The 27744-nt window shown below is 45.4% G+C and overlaps 1 protein-coding gene across 4 annotated transcripts in view; it reads right to left on the minus strand.

Annotated features, from left to right (window-relative positions):
• Nucleotides 1-9766: 9766 nt before the first annotated feature.
• Nucleotides 9767-27744, minus strand: part of LOC106591047 (kinesin-associated protein 3) — a 148635-nt gene continuing 130657 nt past the window's right edge. For all 4 annotated transcript variants that reach the window (XM_045694560.1, XM_045694559.1, XM_045694562.1 and 1 more), the window contains exons 11-20: nucleotides 25977-26077; nucleotides 25229-25337; nucleotides 24487-24599; nucleotides 24119-24284; nucleotides 22863-22988; nucleotides 19038-19136; nucleotides 18667-18752; nucleotides 15419-15581; nucleotides 14729-14810; nucleotides 9767-11370 (exon numbers count right to left, since the gene is read on the minus strand). In XM_045694560.1, the coding sequence (XP_045550516.1) occupies nucleotides 11259-11370; nucleotides 14729-14810; nucleotides 15419-15581; nucleotides 18667-18752; nucleotides 19038-19136; nucleotides 22863-22988; nucleotides 24119-24284; nucleotides 24487-24599; nucleotides 25229-25337; nucleotides 25977-26077 (1157 nt within the window). In that variant the 3' untranslated portion in view covers nucleotides 9767-11258. The remainder of the gene's footprint in view (nucleotides 11371-14728; nucleotides 14811-15418; nucleotides 15582-18666; nucleotides 18753-19037; nucleotides 19137-22862; nucleotides 22989-24118; nucleotides 24285-24486; nucleotides 24600-25228; nucleotides 25338-25976; nucleotides 26078-27744) is intronic.

Raw genomic sequence — 27744 nt, forward strand, 5'->3', positions numbered from 1 at the left:
ATTTAGACCTGGGACACGAGGTGGGCGCAATTAATTATCAGGTAGATAAGAAAACCAGCAGGCTCCAGACTTCGTATGGTAAGATTTGAATACCCCTGGTTTAGAGCATTGTCGAGAGAGTGTTGACTCCCACGACTCCGATACCAGGAGTCGACTCAAAAAATCATGGACTCGGTCACCACTAGCGCTATAGAGTGGCGAGGACAAGCTCTGTTAATCCTTCGTGCCTGAAAGTAATTTAACCATTCATTGTAGCCATTGGCACTCTATACAGCTGCTTTATAATTATTACTTTTTATGTAAATTAACTCATTCATTCCTGGTATTAATAAAGTCTGATTTAATCAACAAATAGTCGCTTTAAAAAAAGGTTAAGGGTACAAGACTGTACATATCTGGCTGTGTTGACAAAATCACTACATATCCCATCGAGCCAAGCGGGGAGGGGCTGCCCGTTGTCATGGTTCCAAGACCAGTCAGAAACGTTCAGAGCCAAACGGGGAGGAGCTGCCCGTTGTCATGGTTCCAAGACCAGTCAGAAACGTTCAGAGCCAAGCGGGGAGGGGCTGCCCGTTGTCATGGTTCCAAGACCAGTCAGAAACGTTCAGAGCCAAACGGGGAGGGGCTGCCCGTTGTCATGGTTCCAAGACCAGTCAGAAACGTTCAGAGCCAAACGGGGAGGGGCTGCCCGTTGTCATGGTTCCAAGACCAGTCAGAAACATTCAGAGCCAAGCGGGGAGGGGCTGCCAGTTGTCATGGTTCCAAGACCAGTCAGAAACGTTCAGCTAACCCTACGCCAGTGGATCTCTAAACTGAACTTGGATCCGGATTAAGTAGTGTCACGTCCTGACCAGTATTAGGGGTTATTTGTAATTGTAGTTTGGTCAGGACGTGGCAGAGGGTATTTTGTTTATGTGGTTCGGGGTGGTGGTTTATTTAGTAGGGTGTTTGTTCCGGGTTTTGGGGTTATGTTCTGTGTTAGTATTTCTATGTTCTTTCTGGTTAGTTGTATATCTATGTCTAGTTAATTGGGGTTGGACTCTCAATTGGAGGCAGGTGTTTTCTAGTTGCCTCTGATTGAGAGTCCTATATATGGGTATGTGTTTGGTTTAGTGTTTGTGGGAGATTGTTTCTTGTTTTGCTGTGTGTGCCTGACAAGACTGTCTAGTTCGTTTGTGTTTTTGTATACGTGTTTATTTTGGTTTTTCCTTCTTTGTCCGTAATAAAGAAGATGAGTATACACTTCCCTGCTGCATTTTGGTCCTCTCCTTACGACAAGTAGCAATGATATCCTTCGCCACCGTTATCTTATGACACAACAGATAGCTCAAACCAATCATGAATATTCAACAAAACAAATAATTGAAGGTCCTTTTCCAGGGAATTTCTTAGTTACATGATGGAATAACTAGCAAAGGAGTTTTGAAGTTGGGGGTGCAGTATATATGACGTTTGGCAATGAGGACTAAAACTAGCCAAGTTCAGCTAGCCACCTAGTTTAGCCCAGTAAGGAGAGGGACTTAGCTAGATAGTGTAGTCAATATCTGGTCAGCAAGGAGAGGGAAGTAGCTAGATAGTGTAGTCAATATCAGGCCAGTAAGGAGAGGGAAGTAGCTAGATAGTGTAGTCAATATCAGGCCAGTAAGGAGGGAAGTAGCTAGATAGTGTAGTCAATATCAGGCCAGTAAGGAGAGGGAAGTAGCTAGATAGTGTAGTTAATATCAGGTCAGTAAGGAGGGAAGTAGCTAGATAGTGTAGTCAATATCAGGCCAGTAAGGAGAGGGAAGTAGCTAGATAGTGTAGTCAATATCAGGCCAGTAAGGAGAGGGAAGTAGCTAGATAGTGTAGTCAATATCAGGCCAGTAAGGAGAGGGAAGTAGCTAGATAGTGTAGTCAATATCAGGCCAGTAAGGAGGGAAGTAGCTAAATAGTGTAGTCAATATCAGGCCAGTAAGGAGAGGGAAGTAGCTAGATAGTGTAGTCAATATCAGGCCAGTAAGGAGTGGGAAGTAGCTAGATAGTGTAGTCAATATCTGTCCAGTAAGGAGGGAAGTAGCTAGATAGTGTAGTCAATATCAGGCCAGTAAGGAGGGAAGTAGCTAGATAGTGTAGTCAATATCAGGCCAGTAAGGAGAGGGAAGTAGCTAGATAGTGTAGTCAATATCAGGCCAGTAAGGAGAGGGAAGTAGCTAGATAGTGTAGTCAATATCTGGCCATGGTGACAGCTAGAGCACATTTATTGTAGTGATTTTCACCGAAAATGTACAAATACAGCCTTAACGTTTCAAATTGTTGCTGAAGTTTCTAGCAACAAGCATAAACTAGCTAGCTGGGAAGGACTCGTCAGGACAACTAATTGGACCCAATCCGTTTGTCTCCACTACTATACACTAGCTAGCCGGGAAGGGCTCGTCAGGACAACTAACTGGACCCAATCCGTTTGTCTCCACTACTATAAACTAGCTAGCTGGGAAGGGCTCGTCGGGACAACTAATTGGACCCAATCCGTTTGTCTCCACTACTATAAACTAGCTAGCCGGGAAGGGCTCGTCGGGACAACTAACTGGACCCAATCCGTTTGTCTCCACTCGACTCTCGCTGCGCGACATACGATATCAATTTGGGCACCAGGTGTGTTAGTATCGCCTCTCCCTGTTAATAGAGATCTAACATGGCTGTTATAGAATGTTGTAGTGTCATGTTAATGGGGTTCTAACATGGCTGTTATAGAATGTTGTAGTGTCATGTTAATGGGGTTCTAACATGGCTGATATAGAATGTTGTAGTGTCATGTTAATGGGGCTCTAACATGGCTGTTATAGAATGTTGTAGTGTTAATGGGGTTCTAACATGGCTGTTATAGAATGTTGTAGTGTTAATGGGGTTCTAACATGGCTGTTATAGAATGTTGTAGTGTTAATGGGGTTCTAACATGGCTGTTATAGAATGTTGTAGTGGGATGTTAATGGGGCTCTAACATGGCTGATATAGAATGTTGTAGTGTCATGTTAATGGGGTTCTAACATGGCTGTTATAGAATGTTGTAGTGTCATGTTAATGGGGTTGTAACATGGCTGTTATAGAATGTTGTAGTGTCATGTTAATGGGGTTCTAACATGGCTGTTATAGAATGTTGTAGTGTCATGTTAATGGGGTTCTAACATGGCTGATATAGAATGTTGTAGTGTCATGTTAATGGGGCTCTAACATGGCTGTTATAGAATGTTGTAGTGTTATGTTAATGGGGTTCTAACATGGCTGTTATAGAATGTTGTAGTGTCATGTTAATGGGGTTCTAACATAGCTGTTATAGAATGTTGTAGTGTTAATGGGGTTCTAACATGGCTGTTATAGAATGTTGTAGTGTCATGTTAATGGGGCTCTAACATGGCTGATATAGAATGTTGTAGTGTTATGTTAATGGCGTTCTAACATGGCTGTTATAGAATGTTGTAGTGTCATGTTAATGGGGTTGTAACATGGTTGTTATAGAATGTTGTAGTGTCATGTTAATGGGGCTCTAACATGGATGTTATAGAATGTTGTAGTGTCATGTTAATGGGGTTCTAACATGGCTGTTATAGAATGTTGTAGTGTCGTGTTAATGGGGTTCTAACATGGCTGTTATAGAATGTTGTAGTGGGATGTTAATGGGGCTCTAACATGGCTGATATAGAATGTTGTAGTGTCATGTTAATGGGGTTCTAACATGGCTGTTATAGAATGTTGTAGTGTCATGTTAATGGGGTTCTAACATGGCTGTTATAGAATGTTGTAGTGTCATGTAAGCACATCATAATGGAGAAACCTCAATGTCCCAACTCTCTAAATACATGTTTCTGTTCTTGGTTAGGGCTAGCCTGCAGGGCTAATACAGTCTGACCCAACAGATTAGTATATATATACACATTATACATAGTTAACTAGTGCATAATTTTTTTGTTGTTGTTACGTGTAGTTACAAGGTATGCACTCTACAGTGTATTGAGTATTTAATGGTGATTAAATGCAGTATGTTGACTCAAGCAGACAATAGCCAGTAGCCTTGAAGAGCATATGAGGTTATGTTAAATATAGCTAGAGTAACGTGATCCTTGAGCCAAAGCTGACAACATGACTGGTTTGTCTGTTCATGCAGATATAATAAGAACTTAAAGGTGCTACACTTAGCATTTCTCCCCCATGTGGAAGCTAGGGGAATTGCAACAGCTTTATGCTGCATTCCAAACAAATTTACCCTCTCCCCTGCATTCTACTTCCCTGTAACATGATGGAGACTCATGCCTGAGCCTTTAACCTCTCTTGGGTAGGGGGCAGTATTTTGATGTCCGGATGAAAGGCATGCTCGCAGTAAACTGCCTGCTACTCAGGCCCAGAAGGTAGGATATGCATATTATTAGTAGATTTGGATAGAAAACACTCTGAAGTTTCTAAAACTGTTTGAATGATGTCTGTGAGTATAACAGAACTCATATGGCAGGCAAAAACCTGAGAAAAAATCCAACCAGGAAGTGTGGAAATCTGAGGTTTGTAGTTTTTCAAGTGATTCCCTATCCAATATACAGTGTCTGTGGGGTCATTTTGCACTTCCTAAGACTTCCACTAGATGTCAACCGTTTTTAGAACGTTGTTTCATGCTTCTACTGTGAATGGGGAGAGAATAAGAGGTCTTGGAATCAGATGACTGAGAAAATGACATGAGCTCAGTGGCACGCGCTCCCGTGAGAGTTAGCTGTGTTCCTTTTCCTTTTTGAAGACAAAGGAATCGTCCGGTTGGAATATTATGGAAGATTTATGATAAAAACATCCTAAAGATTCATTCTATACATCGTTTGACATGTTTCTACGAACTGTAATATAACTTTTGACTTTTCGTCTGAACTCTCTGCCCGAGCACAGTGCATTTTGGTTACTCGACTGAACGTGCGAACAAAAAGGAGGTATTTGGACATAAATATGGACTTTATCGAAACAAATGAACATTTATTATGGAACTGGAATTCCTGGGAGTGCATTCCGATGAAGATCATCAAAGGTAAGTGAATATTTATAATGCTATTTCTGACTTTTGTTGACTCCACAAAATGGCGGGTTTGGTTTTGTGACTGAGCGCTGTACTCAGATTATTGCAAAGTGTGCTTTCGCTGTAAAGTATGATCACTCGGCTAAGCATGCCTCTCCTTAATGTCAATATGCCTTGTCCATTGCTGTTCTGGTTAGTGTTTATTGGCTTATTTCACTGTAGAGCCTCTAGCCCTGCTCATTATACCTTATCCAACCCTTCAGTTCCACCACCCACACATGCGATGACGTCACCTGGTTTCAATTATGTTTCTAGAGACAATATCTCTCTCATCATCACTCAATGCCTAGGTTTACCTCCACTGTATTCACATCCTACCATACCTTTCTCTGTACATTATACCTTGAATCTATTTTATCGCCACCAGAAACCTGCTCCTTTTACTCTCTGTTCCGGACGTCCTAGACGTCCGATTCTCATGGATTTTAGTCGTACCCTTATCCTGCTCCTCCTCTGTTCCTCTGGTGATGTAGAGGTGAATCCAGGCCCTGCAGTGCCTAGCTCCACTCCTATTCCCCAGGCGCTCTCTTTTGATGACTTCTGTAACCGTAATAGCCTTGGTTTCATGCATAATAACATTAAAAGCCTTCTCCCTAAGTTTGTTTTATTCACTGCTTCAGCACACTCTGCCAACCCGGATGTCCTAGCCGTGTCTGAATCCTTGCTTAGGAAGTCCACCAAAAACTCTGAAATCTTCATCCCTAACTACATTTTCAGACAAGATAGAACGGCCAAAGGGGGCAGTGTTGCAATCTACTGCAGAGATAGCCTGCAGAGTTCTGTCCTACTATCCAGGTCTGTAACCAAACAATTTGAACTTGTACTTTTAAAAATCCATCTCTCTAAAAACAAGTCTCTCACCGTTGCCGCCTGCTATAGACCACCCTCTGCCCCCAGCTGTGCTCTGGACACCATATGTGAACTGATTGCCCCCCATCTATCTTCAGAGCTCGTGCTGCTAGGTGACCTAAACTGGGACATGCTTAACACCCCAGCCATCCTACAAACTAAGCTTGATGCCCTCAATCTCACACAAATTATCAATGAACCTACCAGGTACCAACCCAAAGCCGTAAACACGGACACCCTCATAGATATCATCCTAACCAACTTGCCCTCTAAATACACCTCTACTGTTTTCAACCAAGATCTCAGCGATCACTGCCTCATTGCCTGCATCCGTAATGGGTCAGCGGTCAAACGACCTCCGCTCATCACTGTCAAACTGAAACATTTCAGCGAGCAAGCCTTTCTAATCGACCTGGCCCGGGTATCCTGGAAGGATATTGACCTCATCCCGTCAGTAGAGGATGCCTGGTTATTTTTTTTAAATGCCTTCCTCACCATCTTAAATAAGCATGCCCCATTCAAGAAATTTAGAACCAGGAACACATATAGCCCTTGGTTCTCTCCAGACCTGACTGCCCTTAACCAACACAAAAACATCCTCTGGCGTTCTGCATTAGCATCGAACAGCCCCCGTGATATGCAACTTTTCAGGGAAGTTAGAAACCAATATACACAGGCAGTTAGAAAAGCCAAGGCTAGCTTTTTCAAGCAGAAATTTGCTTCCTGCAACACAAACTAAAAAAAGTTCTGGGACACTGTAAAGTCCATGGAGAATAAGAACACCTCCTCCCAGCTGCCCACTGCACTGAGGATAGGAAACTCTGTCACCTCCGATAAATCCACTATAATTGAGAATTTCAAGAAGCATTTTTCTACGGCTGGCAATGCTTTCCACCTGGCTACCCCTACCGCGGTCAACTGCACTGCACCCCCCACAGCTACTCACCCAAGCCTTCCCCATTTCTCCTTCTCCCAAATCCAGTCAGCTGATGTTCTGAAAGAGCTGCAAAATCTGGACCCCTACAAATCAGCCGGGCAAGACAATCTAGACCCTTTCTTTCTAAAACTATCTGCCGAAATTGTTGCAACCCCTATTACTAGCCTGTTCAACCTCTCTTTCGTGTCGTCTGAGATTCCAAAAGATTGGAAAGCAGCTGCTGTCATCCCCCTCTTCAAAGGAGGGGACACTCTTGACCCAAACTGCTACAGACCTATATCTATCCTACCCTGCCTTTCTAAGGTCTTCGAAAGCCAAGTCAACAAACAAATTACCGACCATTTCGAATCCCACCGCACCTTCTCTGTTATGCAATGTGGTTCAGAGCTGGTCATGGGTGCACCTCAGCCACACTCAAGGTCCTAAACGATATCGTAACCGCCATCGATAAGAGACAATACTGTGCTGCTGTATTCATTGACCTGGCCAAGGCTTTTGACTCTGTCAATCACCACATCCTCATCGGCAGACTCAATAGACTTGGTTTCTCAAACGATTGACCCGCCTGGTTCACCAACTACTTCTCTGATAGAGTTCAATGTGTCAAATCGGAGGGCCTGTTGTCCGGGCCTCTGGTAGTCTCTATGGGGGTACCACAGGGTTCAATTCTTGGGCCAACTCTTTTCTCTGTATACATCAATGATGTCGCTCTTGCTGCTGGTGAGTCTCTGATCCACCTCTACGCAGACAACACCATTCTGTATACTTCTGGCCCTTCTTTGGACACTGTGTTAACAACCCTCCAGACGAGCTTCAATGCCATACAACTCTCCTTCCGTGGCCTCCAACTGCTCTTAAATACAAGTAAAACTAAATGCATGCTCTTCAACCGATCGCTGCCCGCACCTGCCCGCCCGTCCAGCATCACTACTCTGGACAGTTCTTACTTAGAATATGTGGACAACTACAAATACCTAGGTGTCAGGTTAGACTGTAAACTCTCCTTCCAGACTCACATCAAACATCTCCAATCCAAAGTTAAATCTAGAATTGGCTTCCTATTTCGCAACAAAGCATCCTTCACTCATGCTGCCAAACATACCCTCGTAAAATTGACCATCCTACCGATCCTCGACTTCGGCGATGTCATTTACAAAATAGCCTCCAATACCCTACTCAATAAACTGGATGCAGTCTATCACAGTGCCATCCGTTTTGTCACCAAAGCCCCATATACTACCCACCACTGCGACCTGTACGCTCTCGTTGGCTGGCCCTCGCTTCATACTCGTCGCCAAACCCACTGGCTCCAGGTCATCTACAAGACCCTGCTAGGTAAAGTCCCCCCTTATCTCAGCTCACTGGTCACCATAGCAGCACCCACCTGTAGCACGCGCTCCAGCAGGTATATCTCTCTGGTCAACCCCCAAAGCCAATTCCTCCTTTGGCCGTCTCTCCTTCCAGTTCTCCGCTGCCAATGACTGGAATGAACTACAAAAATCTCTGAAACTGGAAACACTTATCTCCCTCACTAGCTTTAAGCACCAGCTGTCAGAGCAGCTCACAGATCACTGCACATGTACATAGCCCATCTATAATTTAGCCCTAACAACTACCGCTTCCCCAACTGTATTTATTTATTTATTGTGCTCCTTTGCACCCCATTATTTCTATTTCTACTTTGCACTTTCTTCCACTACAAATCCACCATTCCAGTGTTTTACTTGCTATATTGTATTTACTTTGCCACCATGGTCTTTTTTGCCTTTACCTCCCTTATCTCACCTCATTTGCTCACATTGTATATAGACTTATGTTTCTACTGTATTATTAACTGTATGTTTGTTTTACTCCATGTGTAACTCTGTGTTGTTGTATGTGTCGAACTGCTTTGCTTTAACTTGGCCAGGTCGCAATTGTAAATGAGAACTTGTTCTCAACTTGCCTACCTGGTTAAATAAAGGTGAAATAAAATAAATAAATAAAAGCTTTTTTGAAATCTGACACAGCGGTTGCATTAAGGAGAAGTGTATCTATAATTCTTTGAATAACAGTTCTATATTTTATCAACGTTTATGATCAGTATTTCTGTAAATTGATGTGCTCATTCACCGGATGTTTTGGAGGCAAAACATTTCTGAACATTACACGCCAATGTAAAATGGGGTTTTTGGATATAAATATGAACTTTATCGAGCAAAACATACATGTATTTTGTAACATGAAGTCCTATGAGTGCCATCTGATGAAGATCATCAAAGGTGAGTGATTCATTTTAGCTGTATTTCTGTTTTTTGTGACGCCTCTCCTTGCTTGGAAAATGGCTGTGTGGTTTTTCTTGTCAAGGTAATGTCCTAACATAATCTAATGTTTTCGCCGTAAAGCCTTTTTGAAATTGGACAGTGTCGTTGGATTAACGAGAAGATTATCTTTAAAATGGTGCATAATACTTGTATATGTGAGAAATTTGAATTATGAGATTTTTGTTGTTTTGAATTTGGCGCTCTGCTATTTCACTGGCTGTTGGCGAGGTTTGGTCCACCAGCTTCAAACAGCTTTAAAAACATTTTTATGTTATTGAAAAGATAGTTCACAGTGATTTAGATGGTTCAATGATTTCCTACACTAACTGAAATTGAGCGAACAATGTTGAATTTTTGCAACCAGGAAATTCCAACTTGAGCCAATTTCCACTAGATAACACAGCCACAAAAGTCAAAACAACTTTCCCATTTTGACAACAGATTCCCTTCTCTGGTGGGAGAAAAACAAAAAGTTACAATCACAGCCAATCACAACACTATCGGGTAAGTAATCCTGTTAAACACTATCATTCCACTATTAGTGCAGATATATTATGGACATTTTGTGAAATTACAACGCAAAAATAAAACAAATACATGTGTAGCAGTGTTAGCACCTTAGTAGCCTGTACTGCAATTCTATTTTAATGACAATCTTTTTATTAATGATTCAGTGGTCCTTAGTTTTAAGTAATATTCATGCAGAAGTGTGTGTGTGTGTGTGTGTGTGTGTGTGTGATTTGTGTTATAATATAAACATGTAAATGTCTACAAAACATAATATAAGCTCTTTGCTACTTCATGTTCAAATAAAAGTCAACATCTAGCATGATATTTGCACCTACCTACCTTAGCATCGCCCGAATAATAAAAACATTCCAATAATACATTTGAATCATTTCAAATCCAGTAAATCGAGTGTATATATAAAATAAAAAAACAAGATGGCTGTCAGCTTACATTAGCACACAGAAGACAAGTAAACCCAGGGGATTATAGTCACTAACACACTGATCTCTGAAAAAGTCTTCCCTGTGGCTCAGTTGGTAGAGCATGGTGTTTGCAACGCCAGCATGGTGTGTGCAACGCCAGGGTTGTGGGTTCGATTCCCACGGGGGGGCCAGTACAAATAATAAAAATAAATAAAAAAATGCATGAAATGAAATGTATGCATTCACTACTGTAAGTCGCTCTGGATAAGAGCGTCTGCTAAATGACTAAAATGTAAAAATGTAAATGACCCTTCCCTGTATCTAGGGTGCATCTCAAGTGGTACCCTATTTCAGAAATAGTGCTCTACTACTTTCACCAGATTCCAATAGGGTGCCATTTGGGAGGCACGCCTAGTGTTCATAGTGTTGACGGGGATTGATCAGTGTTCATAGTGAATGGGGATTGGTCAGTGTTCATTGTGTTAATGGGGATTGGTCAGTGTTCATAGTGTTAATGGGGATTGGGGATTGGTCAGTGTTCATAGTGTTGATGGGGATTGGTCAGTGTTCATAGTGTTGATGGGGATTGGTCAGTGTTCATAGTGAATGGGGATTGGTCAGTGTTCATAGTGTTGATGGGGGTCGGTCAGTGTGAAGTGTTGATGAGGGTTGGTCAGTGTGAAGTGTTGATGGGGATTGGTCAGTGTGAAGTGTTGATGGGGATTGGTCAGTGTTCATAGTGTTGATGGGGGTCGGTCAGTGTGAAGTGTTGATGGGGGTCGGTCAGTGTGAAGTGTTAATGGGGGTCGGTCAGTGTGAAGTGTTGAGGTCGGTCAGTGTGAAGTGTTGATGCGGGCTGGTCAGTGTGAAGTGTTGATGGGGGTCGGTCAGTGTGAAGGGTTGATGGGGGTCGGTCAGTGTGATGTGTTGATGGGGGTCGGCCAGTGTGAAGAGTTGATGGGGGTCGGCCAGTGTGAAGTGTTGATGGGGGCTGGTCAGTGTGAAGTGTTGATGGGGGTCGGTCAGTGTGAAGTGTTGATGGGGATCGGTCAGTGTGAAGTGTTGATGGGGGTCGGCCAGTGAGAAGTGTTGCTGGGGGTCGGCCAGTGTGAAGTGTTGATGGGGGTCGGCCAGACTATGTGGATGGTGAAGGTTTATCTGGTAGAAGTGTAGTCGTAGAAGAACTGTTCGTCTGGTCTGAAGCCGAAGCCGGTGGCTGGTCGACTCGATGTCCCCGTAGTCAGGTCAAACCCATCGGCACCTCCACTGGAGAGAGACAAACACAGTATACATTACAAATATTACAAACACACAGTATACATTAGAAATATTACAAATATTACAAACACACAGTATACATTAGAAATATTACAAACATACAGTATACATTAGAAATATTACAAACATACAGTACACATTAGAAATATTACAAACACACAGTACACATTAGAAATATTACAAACACACAGTATACATTACAAATATTACAAACATACAGTATACATTACAAATATTACAAACACACAGTACACATTACAAATATTACAAACATACAGTATACATTACAAATATTACAAACATACAGTATACATTAGAAATATTACAAACATACAGTACACATTAGAAATATTACAAACATACAGTACACATTAGAAATATTACAAACATACAGTGTACATTACAAATATTACAAACACACAGTACACATTACAAATATTACAAACATACAGTATACATTACAAATATTACAAACATACAGTATACATTACAAATATTACAGTTATCAAAGGCAAGGAGTTTCAATGTTATGTGTGTTCGGACGGAAGGGAAAAACAAGATGGCTCTCCCTCTGTATCCTGTGTGTGTGTATGTATGTATGTATGTGTGTGTGTTGGTCTGTGTGTGTGTGTGTGTATGTTGGTGTGTGTGTGTGTGTGTGTGTGTGTTGGTATGAGTGTGTGTGTATGTTGGTATGTGTGTGTGTGTGTGTTGGTATGTGTGTGTGTGTGTTGGTATGTGTCTGTGTGTGTGTTGGTATGTGTGTGTGTGTGTTGGTATGTGTGTGTGTGTGTTGGTATGTGTGTGTGTGTGTATGTTGGTATGTGTGTGTATGTTGGTATGTGTGTGTATGTTGGTATGAGTGTGTGTGTGTGTGTGTGTGTGTTGGTATGTGTGTGTTTGTGTGTGTGTGTGTGTGTGTGTGTGTGTGTTGGTATGTGTGTGTGTGTGTGTGTTTGTTGGTATGTGTGTGTGTGTGTGTTTGTTGGTATGTGTGTGTGTGTGTGTGTTGGTATGAGTGTGTGTGTATGTTGGTGTGTGTGTGTGTGTGTGTATGTTGGTATGTGTGTGTGTTGGTATGTGTGTGTGTGTATGTTGGTATGTGTGTGTATGTTGGTATGAGTGTGTGTGTGTGTGTTGGTATGTGTGTGTGTGTGTGTTTGTTGGTATGTGTGTGTGTGTGTGTTTGTTGGTGTGTGTGTGTGTGTGTGTTTGTTGGTATGTGTGTGTGTTAGTATGTGTGTGTGTATGTTGGTATGTGTGTGTATGTGTGTATGTTGGTATGTGTGTGTGTTGGTATGTGTGTGTGTGTGTGTGTGTGTGTGTGTGTGTGTGTGTGTGTGTGTGTGTGTGTGTGTGTGTGTGTTGGTATGTATGTGTGTGTTGGTATGTATGTGTGTGTGTATGTTGGTACGGCAACCAAGCCTCCCAGCCTCACTGATAAATAGCACAAAAGGTTCTGCTGGAGGTGAAAAGTGAATCCATGTAAAAACAGCTTGGAGAGAACTCTCGGTAATACGGCAGATTGAACAAGGAACCATTTCAGGTAGAAACAGTGTTGAAGAGAGAGAATCTCTTGGATAAATACCAATATTATTCTACTGTGTGCAGCTCCATTCTCCCTCCACTACCACCACGACAGGCCGCGTTACCACGCCAACAGCCACTCTGACCACAGAGGGCGCTCTCCCTCCACTGCCACCACGACAGGCCGCGTTACCACGCCAACAGCCACTCTGACCACAGAGGGCGCTCTCCCTCCACTGCCACCACGACAGGCCGCGTTACCACGCCAACAGCCACTCTGACCACAGAGGGCGCTCTCCCTCCACTACCACCACGACAGGCCGCGTTACCACGCCAACAGCCACTCTGACCACAGAGGGCGCTCTCCCTCCACTACCACCACGACAGGCCGCGTTACCACGCCAACAGCCACTCTGACCACAGAGGGCGCTCTCCCTCCACTACCACCAATACAGGCCGCGTTCCCACGCCAACAGCCGCTCTGACCACAGAGGGCGCTCTCCCTCCACTACCACCACGACAGGCCGCGTTACCACGCCAACAGCCACTCTGACCACAGAGGGCGCTCTCCCTCCACTACCACCACGATGTTAGAATTGATCCTCCAAGGTGTTAGACCCTATCCTCCAAGGTGTTACATCCTGTCCTCCAAGGTGTTAGACCCTATCCTCCAAGGTGTTACATCCTGTCCTCCAAGGTGTTAGACCCTATCCTCCAAGGTGTTAGACCCTGTCCTCCAAGGTGTTAGGACCTATCCTCCAAGGTGTTAGACCCTATCCTCCAAGGTGTTAGACCCTATCCTCCAAGGTGTTAGACCCTGTCCTCCAAGGTGTTAGACCCTATCCTCCAAGGCGTTAGACCCCATCCTCCAAGGCGTTAGACCCCATCCTCCAAGGCGTTAGACCCTACCCTCCAAGGTGTTAGACCCTACCCTCCAAGGTGTTAGACCCTATCCTCCAAGGTGTTACATCCTGTCCTCCAAGGTGTTAGACCCTATCCTCCAAGGTGTTAGACCCTATCCTCCAAGGTGTTAGACCCTATCCTCCAAGGTGGTAGACCCTATCATCCAAGGTGTTACATCCTGTCCTCCAAGGTGTTAGACCCTATCCTCCAAGGTGTTACATCCTGTCCTCCAAGGTGTTAGACCCTATCCTCCAAGGTGTTAGACCCTGTCCTCCAAGGTGTTAGACCCTATCCTCCAAGGTGTTAGACCCTATCCTCCAAGGTGTTAGACCCTATCCTCCAAGGTGTTAGACCCTGTCCTCCAAGGTGTTAGACCCTATCCTCCAAGGCGTTAGACCCCATCCTCCAAGGCGTTAGACCCCATCCTCCAAGGCGTTAGACCCCATCCTCCAAGGCGTTAGACCCCATCCTCCAAGGCGTTAGACCCCATCCTCCAAGGCGTTAGACCCTACCCTCCAAGGTGTTAGACCCTGTCCTCCAAGGTGTTAGACCCTATCCTCCAAGGTGTTAGACCCTGTCCTCCAAGGTGTTAGACCCTATCCTCCAAGGTGTTACATCCTGTCCTCCAAGGTGTTAGACCCTATCCAAGGTGTTAGACCCTATCCTCCAAGGTGTTAGACCCTGTCCTCCAAGGTGTTAGACCCTGTCCTCCAAGGTGTTACATCCTGTCCTCCAAGGTGTTAGACCCTGTCCTCCAAGGTGTTAGACCCTATCCTCCAAGGTGTTCGATACTAACAGAGTATAAGGTATACTGGAATAGTATACTAGATGGATGACATGTAAAAGGTGAGTGTGTATGTGTGAGAAGAATCAATAGTGTCGGGGAGTGTTATTAAAGGTTGTTCCACTATCTTACCCGTGTTGTCCGTCTCCATTCTGTGCGTAGGGATCACTGAAGAAGTCTGGACTGACCGCTCCTGACGCAGGGGTGATCCCATCTAGACACACAGAGAGAAAGAGAGAAAACAAACACAGTGAGTGTGAGGTCATCCTTTAAAAAAGGTTCTCAAAACGTCCTCTTCATGACATTTACATTTACGTCATTTAGCAGACGCTCTTATCCAGAGCGACTTACAAATTGGTGCATTCACCTTATGATATCCAGTGGAACAACCACTTTACAATAGTACATCTATATCTTTTTTTGGGGGGGGGGGGGGGTTAGAAGGATTACTTTATCCTATCCCAGGTATTCCTTAAAGAGGTGGGGTTTCAGGTGTCTCCGGAAGGTGGTGATTGACTCCGCTGTCCTGGCGTCGTGAGGGAGCTTGTTCCACCATTGGGGTGCCCGAGCAGCGAACAGTTTTGACTGGGCTGAGCGGGAACTGTGCTTCCGCAGAGGTAGGGAGGCGAGCAGGCCAGAGGTGGATGAACGCAGTGCCCTTGTTTGGGTGTAGGGACTGATCAGAGCCTGAAGGTACGGAGGTGCCGTTCCCCTCACAGCTCCGTAGGCAAGCCCCCATGGAGCTGACAGCTGCTGCTGGAGACAGAGACAAACAAACAGCACACACTAGATCTGAAAATGCACTGTATACACTTTACTGACCGGTGCTGTAGAAGAGGTCAGGTCTGTCCATCTCTCCATCCTCTCCGTACATAAAGGGCTCTCCTTCCTCCATCTGCCTACTCTCCACCATCTCCAACCACTGAGAGTTATGCCATCGGAACTTCTCTCTCTGAGTCTTCCTCCCCCACTCCTCATCGTACTCCTAAAGGGGTGGAGGGAGGGGGAGAGGGAGGGAGGGGGAGAGGGGGGATGGAGGGGAGGGAGGGAGAGGGAGGGAGGGGGAGAGGGATGGAGGGGGGAGAGGGGATGGAGGGAGGGGGAGAGGGAGGGAGGAGAGGGGGGGATGGAGGGAGGGGGAGGGGGAGAGGAGAGGGGGGATGGAGGGAGGGGGAGGGGGAGAGGAGAGGGGGGATGGGGAGAGGGAGGGGGAGAGGGAGCGAGGAGAGGGGGGGATGGAGGGAGGGGGAGAGAGAGGGAGGGAGGGGGAGAGGGAGGGAGGAGACGGGGGGATGGAGGGATAGGGAGGGGGAGAATGGAGGGAGGGGGAAGAGGGAGGGAGGGAGGAGAGGGGGGATGGAGGGAGGGGGAGAGGGGGGATAGAGGGAGGGTGAGAGGGAGGGAGGAGAGGTGGGATGGAGGGAGGGGGAGAGGGGATGGAGGGAGGGGGAGAGGGAGGGAGGGAGGAGAGGGGGGAGGGAGGGAGGAGAGGGGGGATGGAGGGAGGGGGAGAGGGGGGATAGAGTGAGGGTGAGAGGGAGGGGGAGAGGGGATGGAGGGAGGGGAGAGGGAGGGAGGAGAGGGGGGATGGAGGGAGGGGGAGAGGGAGGGGGGATGGAGAGAGGGGGATGGAGGGAGGGGGAGAGAGGGGGATGGAGGGAGGGGGAGAGGGGGAGAGGAGAGGGGGGATGGAGGGAGGGGGATAGGGAGGGAGGAGAGGGGGATGGAGGGAGAGGGGGGAGGGAGAGAGGGAGGGGGATGGAGGGAGGGGGAGAGGAGGAGAAGGGGGATGGAGGGAGGGGGAGAGGGGGAGGAGAGGGGGGATGGAGGGAGGGGGAGAGGGAGAGGGAGAAATGTGTGTGTGGTGAGTTATGGAGTTCACTAAATGACCATGTAACTGTTGTGTTCAACTGACTCTCACACAACTCCCTTCAAATGTAGTTTCATTTTAATTGTCACATGTGCTGAATACAACGGGTGTAGACTTCACTGTGAAATGCTTACTGACAAGCCCTTTACCAATGATGCAGTTAAAAAATAATTATATAGTTGAAGTCGGAAGTTTACATACACGGAGTCATTAAAACTCGTTTTTTACCACTCCACACATTTCTTGTTAACAAACTATAGCCAGTTTGCTCTGTTCTGTGAAGGGAGTAGTACACAGCGTTGTACGAGATCTTCAGTTTCTTGGAAATTTCTCAGAACAAGAATAGACTGATGAGTTTCAGAAGAAAGTTATTTGTTTCTGGTCATTTTGAGCCAGTAATCGAACCCACAAATGCTGATGCTCCAGATACTCAACTAGTCTAAAGAAGGCCAGTTTTATTGCATCTTTAAATCAGCACAACAGTTTTCAGCTGTGCTAATATAATTGCAAAATGGTTTTCTAATGATCATTTAGACTTTTTAAAATGATAAACTTGGATTAGCTAACACAACGTGCCATTGGAACACAGGAGTGATGGTTGCTGATAATGGGCCTCTGTACGCCTATGTAGATATTCCATTAAAAATCAGCCGTTTCCAGCTATAATAGTCGTTTACAACATTAACAATGTCTACACTGTATTTCTGATCAATTTGATGTTATTTTAACGAACAAAAAAATGTGAATTTCTTTCAAAAACAAGGACATTTCGAAGTGACCCCAAACTTTTGAACGGTAGTGTACATATACCAATTCACCAAACAATATATGAGAGATTGGAAATGATGCAGACAATTACATTGATGGAAGCAACAACCTATCAACAATATTAAAGCTGATCTTCCCCTTAAAAAAACAAAAAATGCTACATTTAATAAATTCCACCGTCGTAGTACGAATGAGACCTGGAATGTGAAGCTAACTGAAACTGGCTAGCTTCATAAAATCCTGAGCAGATGTAGATTGCTTCATAGGATACCCCTCAGAGAGACTAGGGTATACACAGGAGGATACCCCTCAGAGAGAGATTGGGGTACACACAGGAGGATACCCCTCAGGGAGACTGGGGTACACATAGGAGGATACCCCTCAGAGAGAGACTGGGGTACACACAGGAGGATACCCCTCAGGGAGACTGGGGTACACATAGGAGGATACCCCTCAGAGAGACTGGGGTACACACAGGAGGATACCTCTCAGAGAGACTGGGGTACACACAGGAGGATACCCCCTCAGGGAGACGGGGGTATACACAGGAGGATACCCCCTCAGGGAGACGGGGGTATACACAGGAGGATACCCCCTCAGGGAGACGGGGGTATACACAGGAAACCCTTTAGCGAGACTGGGGTACACACAGGAGGACACCCCACAGAGAGACTAGGGTACACACAGGAGGATACCCCACAGAGAGACTAGGGTACACACAGGAGGATACCCCTCAGAGAGACTGGGGTACACACAGGAGGACACCCCACAGAGAGACTGGGGTACACACAGGAGGATACCCCTCAGAGAGACTGGGGTACACACAGGAGGATACCCCTCAGAGAGACTGGGGTACACACAGGAGGATACCCCTCAGAGAGACTGGGGTACACACAGGAGGATACCCCTCAGGGAGACTGGGGTACATACAGGTGGATACCCCTCAGAGAGACTGGGGTACACACAGGAGGATACCTCTGAGAGAGACTGGGGTACACACATGATACCTCTCAGAGAGACTGGGGTACACACAGGAGGATACCCCTCAGGGAGACTGGGGTACACACAGGAGGATACCCCTCAGAGAGACTGGGGTACACACAGGAGAATACCTCTGAGAGAGACTGGGGTACACACAGGAGGATACCCCTCAGAGAGACTGGGGTACACACAGGAGGATACCCCTCAGAGAGACTGGGGTACACACAGGAGGATACCCTCTCAGAGAGACTGGGGTACACACAGGAGGATACCCCTCAGAGAGACTGGGGTACACACAGGAGGATACCCCTCAGAGAGACTGGGGTACAGACAGGAGGATTCCCCTCAGAGAGACTGGGGTACAGAGAGGACTGCTGCCCCTCAGGTCCAGTATTGACATATGTTTCTACCTCTGTTATAGTGTTTAATTCAGTAATAGTACGTTACTTACAGCGATTATGTCCAGAGTGTTGTCACAGACCTTGCGTATCTCAGCATTCTTGTCGTGCATCAGGTCGATAAGGTACGCCGGAGCCTCTGAGTTGAGGGTTAAGGGTTACAACTCTGGGAAGTCTGAGGACGCTGGTTCAAGGCCCAAACAGGCAACGTACAGTAATGATGTGGTTTTCCATAGGAGGAAGAGGATGATGACGATGAGGAAGAGCATTCAGAGAATAATGGGCTTTACTAGTTCAAACTGAAAAATTATATTTCACGCTTTACTCAAGTATTAACCGGTAAAAATACAACAAATAAAAATGGACTATGCATCAACATGTTTTAAAAACGTAAGAAGCAGTGCATTGTGGGTAGGAAGGATACGTGTCTCTTTAATGATGACCTCCCTGGTAGCCTGGTGGAACACCATCTGGTAGAACACGTAGACGATCTGGCACACGAACTCATCGTCCTCTTGTTGGGCTGCAGGGAGAAACAACCGTCTTAGACCATACAGAGTGGCTTTCGTCAAGAAGGCAAACCAAACCCGATATCTCAAACCATACCACAGATCAACGTTTAACATCGTTCAGATCGTTTTTTTAAATAGCCACATGAACAGTATGAAGTCTTTCTTATCTTTATGTGTGAGAGGCTGAGCAATGTTGTGAGAAGTCTGTATTTCGCTAGGCAAGGTATCGTTTTCCCGTATCGTCTGAAAAGATATACGGCTAGCCGATCCACTTCTCGGTTCTGATCCAGGTCTCATCAGTTCAATAAGAAGCCCGGTCATATTGGTTCTGATCCAGGTCTCATCAGTTCAATAAGAAGCCCGGTCATATTTGGTTCTGATCCAGGTCTCATCAGTTCAATAAGAAGCCCAGTCATATTGGTTCTGATCCAGGTCTCATCAGTTCAATAAGAAGCCCGGTCATATTGGTTCTGATCCAGGTCTCATCAGTTCTATAAGAAGCCGGTCATATTGGTTCTGATCCAGGTCTCATCAAGTCAAAGACCATATCAACTCCTCGACACACTCGACCCTCTCCAATTCGCCTACCACCCTGACAGATCCAGGACAACGCGATCGCCACGGCACTGCACACCTCCCTCACTCACCTGGACAAAAATAATGCGTATGTGAGGATGTTGTCCATTGGCTACAGCTGGGCCGTCAACACCATAGTGTCCTATAAGCTCGATACAAAGCTCACGGTCCTGGGTCTGAACTCCTCCCTGTGCAACTGGGACCTGGACTTCCTGACGGGCCGACCACAGATCACAACATTACATTCCTCGACACTGATTCTCAATATGGGCGCCCCACAAGGGTACGTCCTCAGTCCCTTCCTGTATTCCCTGTATATCCACGACTGACTGGCCTCACACAGTTCCCATCATCAAGTTAACTGACGACACCACAGTAGTAGACCTGATTACCTACAATGACGAGACAACCTACAGGCACTCTGACGGCGTTGTGCCAGGTGAACAACCTCTCCTTCGTTAGCAAAACAAAGGAGCTGATTGTGGACTTCAAGAGGAACCAGGCTCATCAATGGGGCCGCTGTGAAGACGGTCAATAACTTCAATTCCTTGGCATACACATTCCCAGAGACGCTGAAATGGTCTAACCACTTGAACGCTGTGGTGAAGAAGGCACGACAGCGACTCTTCAACCTCAGGATGCTGAAGAAATCCGTCCCGTCCCCGAGGGCCCTCACAGTGTTCTACAGGAGCACCATCGAGAGCATTCTGTCAGGCAGCATCACAGTGTTCTACAGGAGCACCATCGAGAGCATTCTGTCAGGCTGCATCACAGTGTTATACAGGAGCACCATCGAGAGCATTCTGTCAGGCTGCATCACAGTGTTCTACAGGAGCACCATCGAGAGCATTCTGTCAGGCTGCATCACAGTGTTCTACAGGAGCACCATCGAGAGCATTCTGTCAGGCAGCATCACAGCCTGGTACGGCAACTCCACCGCCGCTGACCGCGAGGCTCTTCAGACGGTGATACGTGCAAACGAACGCACCATTGAGTGCACACCGCCTGCCCTACAGGACACCTACACCACCAGGTGTCTCAGGAAGGACAGGAACATCATCATGGACCCCAGCCACCAAAGCCTCGCCCTGTTCTCCCCGCTTCAATCACTCAGACGGGGGCAGTATGGGAGAATCATGGCAAAAACCTTTACCCCTAGCTACAGTATACTGCTGTTACTGTCTATTATCTATCCTTTACCCCTACCTACAGTATACTGCTGTTACTGTCTATTATCTATCCTTTACCCCTACCTACAGCATACTGCTGTTACTGTCTATTATCTATCCTTTACTCCTACCTACAGTATACTGCTGTTACTGTCTATTATATATCCTTTACCCCTACCTACAGTATACTGCTGTTACTGTCTATCTATCCTTTACCCCTACCTACAGCATACTGCTGTTACTGTCTATTATCTATCCTTTACCCCTACCTACAGTATACTGCTGTTACTGTCTATTATCTATCCTTTAACCCTACCTACAGTATACTGCTGTTACTGTCTATCTATCCTTTACCCCTACTTACAGTATACTGCTGTTACTGTCTATTATCTATCCTTTACCCCTACCTACAGTATACTGCTGTTACTGTCTATCTATCCTTTACCCCTACCTACAGTATACTGCTGTTACTGTCTATTATCTATCCTTTACCCCTACCTACAGCATACTGCTGTTACTGTCTATTATCTATCCTTTAACCCTACCTACAGTATACTGCTGTTACTGTCTATCTATCCTTTACCCCTACTTACAGTATACTGCTGTTACTGTCTATTATCTATCCTTTACCCCTACCTACAGTATACTGCTGTTACTGTCTATCTATCCTTTACCCCTACCTACAGTATACTGCTGTTACTGTCTATTATCTATCCTTTACCCCTACCTACAGCATACTGCTGTTACTGTCTATTATCTATCCTTTAACCCTACCTACAGTATACTGCTGTTACTGTCTATCTATCCTTTACCCCTACTTACAGTATACTGCTGTTACTGTCTATTATCTATCCTTTACCCCTACCTACAGTATACTGCTGTTACTGTCTATCTATCCTTTACCCCTACCTACAGTATACTGTCTATTATCCATCCTTTACCCCTACCTACAGTATACTGCTGTTACTGTCTATTATCTATCCTTTACCCCTACCTACAGTATACTGCTGTTACTGTCTATTATCTATCCTTTACCCCTACCTACAGTATACTGCTGTTACTGTATATTACCTATCCTTTACCCCTACCTACAGTATACTGCTGTTACTGTCTATTATCTATCATTTACCCCTACCTACAGTATACTGCTGTTACTGTCTATTATCTACCCTTTACCCCTACCTACAGTATACTGCTGTTACTGTCTATTATCTATCCTTTACCCCTACCTACAGTATACTGCTCTTACTGTCTATTATCTATCCTTTACCCCTACCTACAGTATACTGCTGTTACTGTCTATTATCTATCCTTTACCCCTACCTACAGTATACTGCTGTTACTGTCTATTATCTATCCTTTACCCCTACCTACAGTATACTGCTGTTACTATTATCTATCCTGTTGTCTAGCCACTTTATCCCTACCTATATGTACATACACTACATTACCAAAAGTATGTGGACACCTGCTCGTCGAACATCATGAGCATTAATATGGAGATGGTGCCTTACCGTTCAGTAGTTCTATAATAGCAGGGATGATGTCTGTCTTACCGTTCAGTAGTTCTATAATAGCAGGGATGATGTCTTACCATTCAGTAGTTCTATAATAGCAGGGATGATGTCTTACCATTCAGTAGTTCTATAATAGCAGGGATGATGTCTTACCATTCAGTAGTTCTATAATAGCAGGGATGATGTCTTACCATTCAGTAGTTCTATAATAGCAGGGATGATGTTACCATTCAGTAGTTCTATGATGGCAGGGATGATGTCTGTCTTACCGTTGAGTAGTTCTATGATAGCAGGGATAATGTCTTACCGTTGAGTAGTTCTATGATAGCAGGGATGATGTCTGTCTTACCGTTCAGTAGTTCTATAATAACAGGGATGATGTCTGTCTTACCGTTCAGTAGTTCTATAATAGTAGGGATGATGTCTGTCTTACCGTTGAGTAGTTCTATAATAGCAGGGATGATGTCTGTCTTACCATTCAGTAGTTCTATAATAGCAGGGATGATGCCAGACTTGGCCAACATGGCGGCACAGCTGTCGTCCATGGACACCGTCCCAATCATGATCACCACCTCTAGTATCAGATCATCCTCTGCAGAGCCTGATGACAACACACAGGGGTCAGGGGTCAGAGAGCCTGATGACAACACACAGAGTTCAGGGGTCAGAGAGCCTGATGACAACACACAGAGGTCAGAGAGCCTGATGACAACACACAGAGTTCAGGGGTCAGAGAGCCTGATGACAACACACAGGGGTCAGACAGCCTGATGACAACACACAGAGTTCAGGGGTCAGGGAGCCTGATGACAACACACAGAGTTCAGGGGTCAGGGAGCCTGATGACAACACACAGGGGTCAGAGAGCTACTATGATTATTATTATTTGACCCTGCTGGTCATTTATGAACATTTGAACATCTTGGCCATGTTCTGTTATAATCTCCACCCGGCACAGCCAGAAGAGGACTGGCCACCCCTCATAGCCTGGTTCCTCTGGTCTACCCAGTACAGCCAGTAGAGGACTGGCCACCCCTCATAGCCTGGTTCCTCTGGTCTACCCAGTACAGCCAGAAGAGGACTGGCCACCCCTCATAGCCTGGTTCCTCTGGTCTACCCAGTACAGCCAGTAGAGGACTGGCCACCCCTCATAGCCTGGTTCCTCTCTAGGTTCTGGCCTTTCTAGGGAGTTTTTCCTAGCCACCGTGCTTCTACACCTGCATTGCTTGCTGTTTGGGGTTTTAGGCTGGGTTTCTGTATAAGCACTTTTGAGATATCAGCTGATGTAAGAAGGGCTTTAGAAATACATTTGATTTGAGGGAAGTATGTATTTCTAATGTGGTCATACATTGGACAGAAGGTTAGGAAGTGCAGCTCAGTTTCCACCTCATTTTCATCGGCAGTGGGCACATATCCTGTCTTCTCTTGAGAGCCAGGTCTGCCTATGGCGGCCTTTCTCAATAGCAAGGCAATGCTCACTGAGTCTGTACATAGTTAAGGATTTTCTTAATTGTAGGTCAGTCACAGTGGTCTTTTGGTTTCTCATAATTTGGTTGGGTCTAATTGTGTTGCTGTCCTGGGGCTCTGTGGGTCTGTTTGTGTTTGTGAACAGAGCCTCAGAACCAGCTTGCTGAGGGGACTCTTCTCTAGGTTTATCTCTCTGCAGGTGAGGGATTTATGGTGGAATGTGTGGGCATCGCTTCCTTTCAGGTGGTTGTAGAAGTCACTCACCTGGTTTGAGCCTGTCTTTAAAGTAAGGTACGAGGTTGTACTCCTTTAGCACCAGTTCCCAGTCCAGATCGGCGATCGTGAGGTTCGCCAGGGTCCCCAGACACTCGATCACATACTCTTCGTTTTCATCTGGACTGATCTGTGCTGCCAGGTCTCCTACATAGTCCTGAACGAGACCAGTCTGTTAGTAAGTCACTTAGCAAACACTTCACTCATACAATCTCCTCTCCTCTCTGCCTCATGGTAACAGGACGGCTTCATAGCTGTGTGCTTCATCATGTGTTCTTTCATCAGTCTTTTCAACCAATCCAGTATTACAACATCTGCTTGATCAAATCATTCAAATGCGACATGAATTTAGTACTAACAATGAAGAGGTGTTTGGGTGGTCCGTCGTGTTGAGAGATGTTCCGTATCATCTTCATAAGTAAAGGATCCTTCAGCTTCAAAGCTCTCTTCATCAACATCTTCAGACCATTACCTGAGGGAAGGGAATCAAGCATTCATTAGTTATTCAACAGCATGTGAAATATTTATACTAATTCATTCATTTATGACACATGGAGGGTGACAACGAATTGTCTCGGACATATTTCTATGGTTCTTAGTAGTCTGGACCTTCACAGATGAGCTGTATAACTGATAGTGGACCTCCCTACTTTCACAGGTGAGCTGTATAACTGATAGTAGACCTCCATACCTTAACAGGTGAGCTGTATAACTGATAGTGGTCCTCCATACCTTCACAGGTGAGCTGTATAACTGATAGTGGACCTCCATATCTTCACAGATGAGCTGTATAACTGATAGTGGACCTCCATAACTTCACAGGTGAGCTGTATAACTGATAGTGGTCCTCCATACCTTCACAGGTGAGCTGTATAACTGATAGTGGACCTCCATACCTTCACAGATGAGCTGTATAACTGATAGTGGACCTCCATACCTTCACAGGTGAGCTGTATAACTGATAGTGGTCCTCCATACCTTCACAGGTGAGCTGTATAACTGATAGTGGACCTCCATACCTTCACAGATGAGCTGTATAACTCCTAGTGGTCCTCCCTACCTTCACAGATGAGCTGTATACCTCCTAGTGGTCCTCCCTACCTTCACAGATGAGCTGAGCGTTCTTCTTGTTAGCTGCCAGGTTGATACAGAAGGAGATGAGCTCAGCATCGATCCTCTCCTCACCGTGCTCAAACAACATCTTCATCAACTGGTGAGTCAACACAGAGCACTAAGTTAGCATGTTAGCAATATAAACACTGAACCAAAATATAAACACTGAACAGAAATGTATTCAGCATTTCACTGTAAGGTCTACTACACCTGTTGTATTCAGCATTTCACTGTGAGGTCTACTACACCTGTTGTATTCAGCATTTCACTGTAAGGTCTACTACACCTGTTGTATTCAGCATTTCACTGTAAGGTCTACTACACCTGTTGTATTCAGCATTTCACTGTGAGGTCTACTACACCTGTTGTATTCGGCATATGTTACAAATAACACTGTTGTAGGTGCTGGTCTAGGATCAGGTGTTGTACTGTTACCTGTGGGATGCAGTGGTCTACATTTTTACATTTCTTTTTTAACATTTTAGTCATTTAGCAGAGGCGCTTATCCAGAGCGACTTACAGTAGTGAATGCATACATTTCATACATTTTTCCCCCCGTACTGGTCCCCCATGGGAATCGAACCCACAACCCTGGCGTTGCAAACACCATGCTCTACCAACTGAGCCACACGGGACCAGTCTGTGTAGGTAATGGTCTAGGATCAGGTGTTGTATTGTTACCTGTGGGATGCAGTCTGTGTGGGTGCTGGTCTAGGATCAGGTGTTGTACTGTTACCTGTGGGATGCAGTCTGTGTAGGCGAACATGGACTTGAACCTGTCATCAACACTGATGTGGTACAGGATACACATGGCCATCTGCTTGTGGTTCTCGTCGCCTGAGAGAAGGAACACATTACTACACTTTAAACCAGCTCAAACCTGATACATTACAGCCAGATAGATTGGTATGGTAGGTACATCAGTAGAATGAGAGACAGGAAGAGAGAACAGACAGGAAGAGAGAACAGAGAGAGAGAACAGAGAGAGGAAGAGAGAACAGAGAGAACAGAGAGAGGAAGAGAGAACAGACAGAGAGAGGAAGAGAGAACAGAGACAGAGAGAGGAAGAGAGAACATAGAGAGGAAGAGAGAACATAGAGAGGAAGAGAGAACATAGAGAGGAAGAGAGAACAGAGACAGAGAGAGGGAGAGAGAACAGAGACAGAGAGAGGAAGAGAGAACAGAGACAGAGAGAGGAAGAGAGAACAGAGACAGGAAGAGAGAGAGAGAACAGAGACAGAGAGAGGAAGAGAGAACAGAGACAGAGAGAGGAAGAGAGAACAGAGAGAGGAACAGGGAGAGGAAGAGAGAACAGAGACAGAGAGAACAGAGACAGAGAGAGGAAGAGAGAACAGAGACAGAGAGAGGAAGAGAGAACATAGATAGAGAGAGGAAGAGAGAACAGAGACAGAGAGAACAGAGACAGAGAGAGGAAGAGAGAACAGAGACAGAGAGAGGAAGAGAGAACAGAGACAGAGAGAGGAAGAGAGAACAGAGACAGAGAGAACAGAGACAGAGAGAGGAAGAGAGAACAGAGACAGAGAGAGGAAGAGAGAACAGAGACAGAGAGAGGAAGAGAGAACAGAGACAGAGAGAGGAAGAGAGAACAGAGACAGAGAGAGGAAGAGAGAACATAGGTAGAGAGAGGAAGAGAGAACAGAGATAGAGAGAGGAAGAGAGAACAGAGACAGAGAGAGGAAGGGAGAACAGAGACAGAGAGAGGAAGAGAGAACAGAGAGAACAGAGAGAGGAAGAGAGAACAGAGAGAGGAAGAGAGAACAGAGACAGAGAGCAGAAGGGAGAACAGAGACAGAGAGAGGAAGAGAGAACAGAGAGAACAGAGAGAGGAAGAGAGAACAGAGAGAGGAAGAGAGAACAGAGACAGAGAGAGGAGAGAGAACAGAGACAGAGAGAGGAAGAGAGAACAGAGACAGGAAGAGAGGAAGAGAGAACAGAGACAGGAAGAGAGGAAGAGAGAACAGAGACAGAGAGAGGAAGAGAGAACAGAGACAGAGAGAGGAAGAGAGAACATAGATAGAGAGAGGAAGAGAGAACAGAGAGACAGAGGAAGAGAGAACAGAGACAGAGAGAGGAAGAGAGAACAGAGATAGAGAGCGGAAGGGAGAACAAAGACAGAGAGCGAGAGCGAGAGAGAGAAATTGAGAAACCTATCCAACCTAAAAACACAGAGACCCAGAAAACCTGAGTCTACTCCTTCACTATGGTGAATCACTAAAACAATACAGAAATACACTACGGAAAAAGAAGGAACAGAACGTCAGAAATCAGCTCATTGTGATTGAATAATCCATAGACTCTAACCACTTCTGGGAGAATTGGAAAACACTAAATCAAAGAACTACATGAAGAGTTATCGATCCTAAACGGAGATGTTTGGATAAACCACTTCTCCAATCTTTTCAGACATTTTTACTTTTTATTCATTTAGCAGATACTCTGATCCAGAGCGACTTACAGGATCAACGAGGGTTACGTGCCTTGCT

This window comes from Salmo salar, chromosome ssa14 (assembly GCF_905237065.1).
Source record: "Salmo salar chromosome ssa14, Ssal_v3.1, whole genome shotgun sequence".
In the NCBI taxonomy this organism is placed as follows: domain Eukaryota; kingdom Metazoa; phylum Chordata; class Actinopteri; order Salmoniformes; family Salmonidae; genus Salmo; species Salmo salar.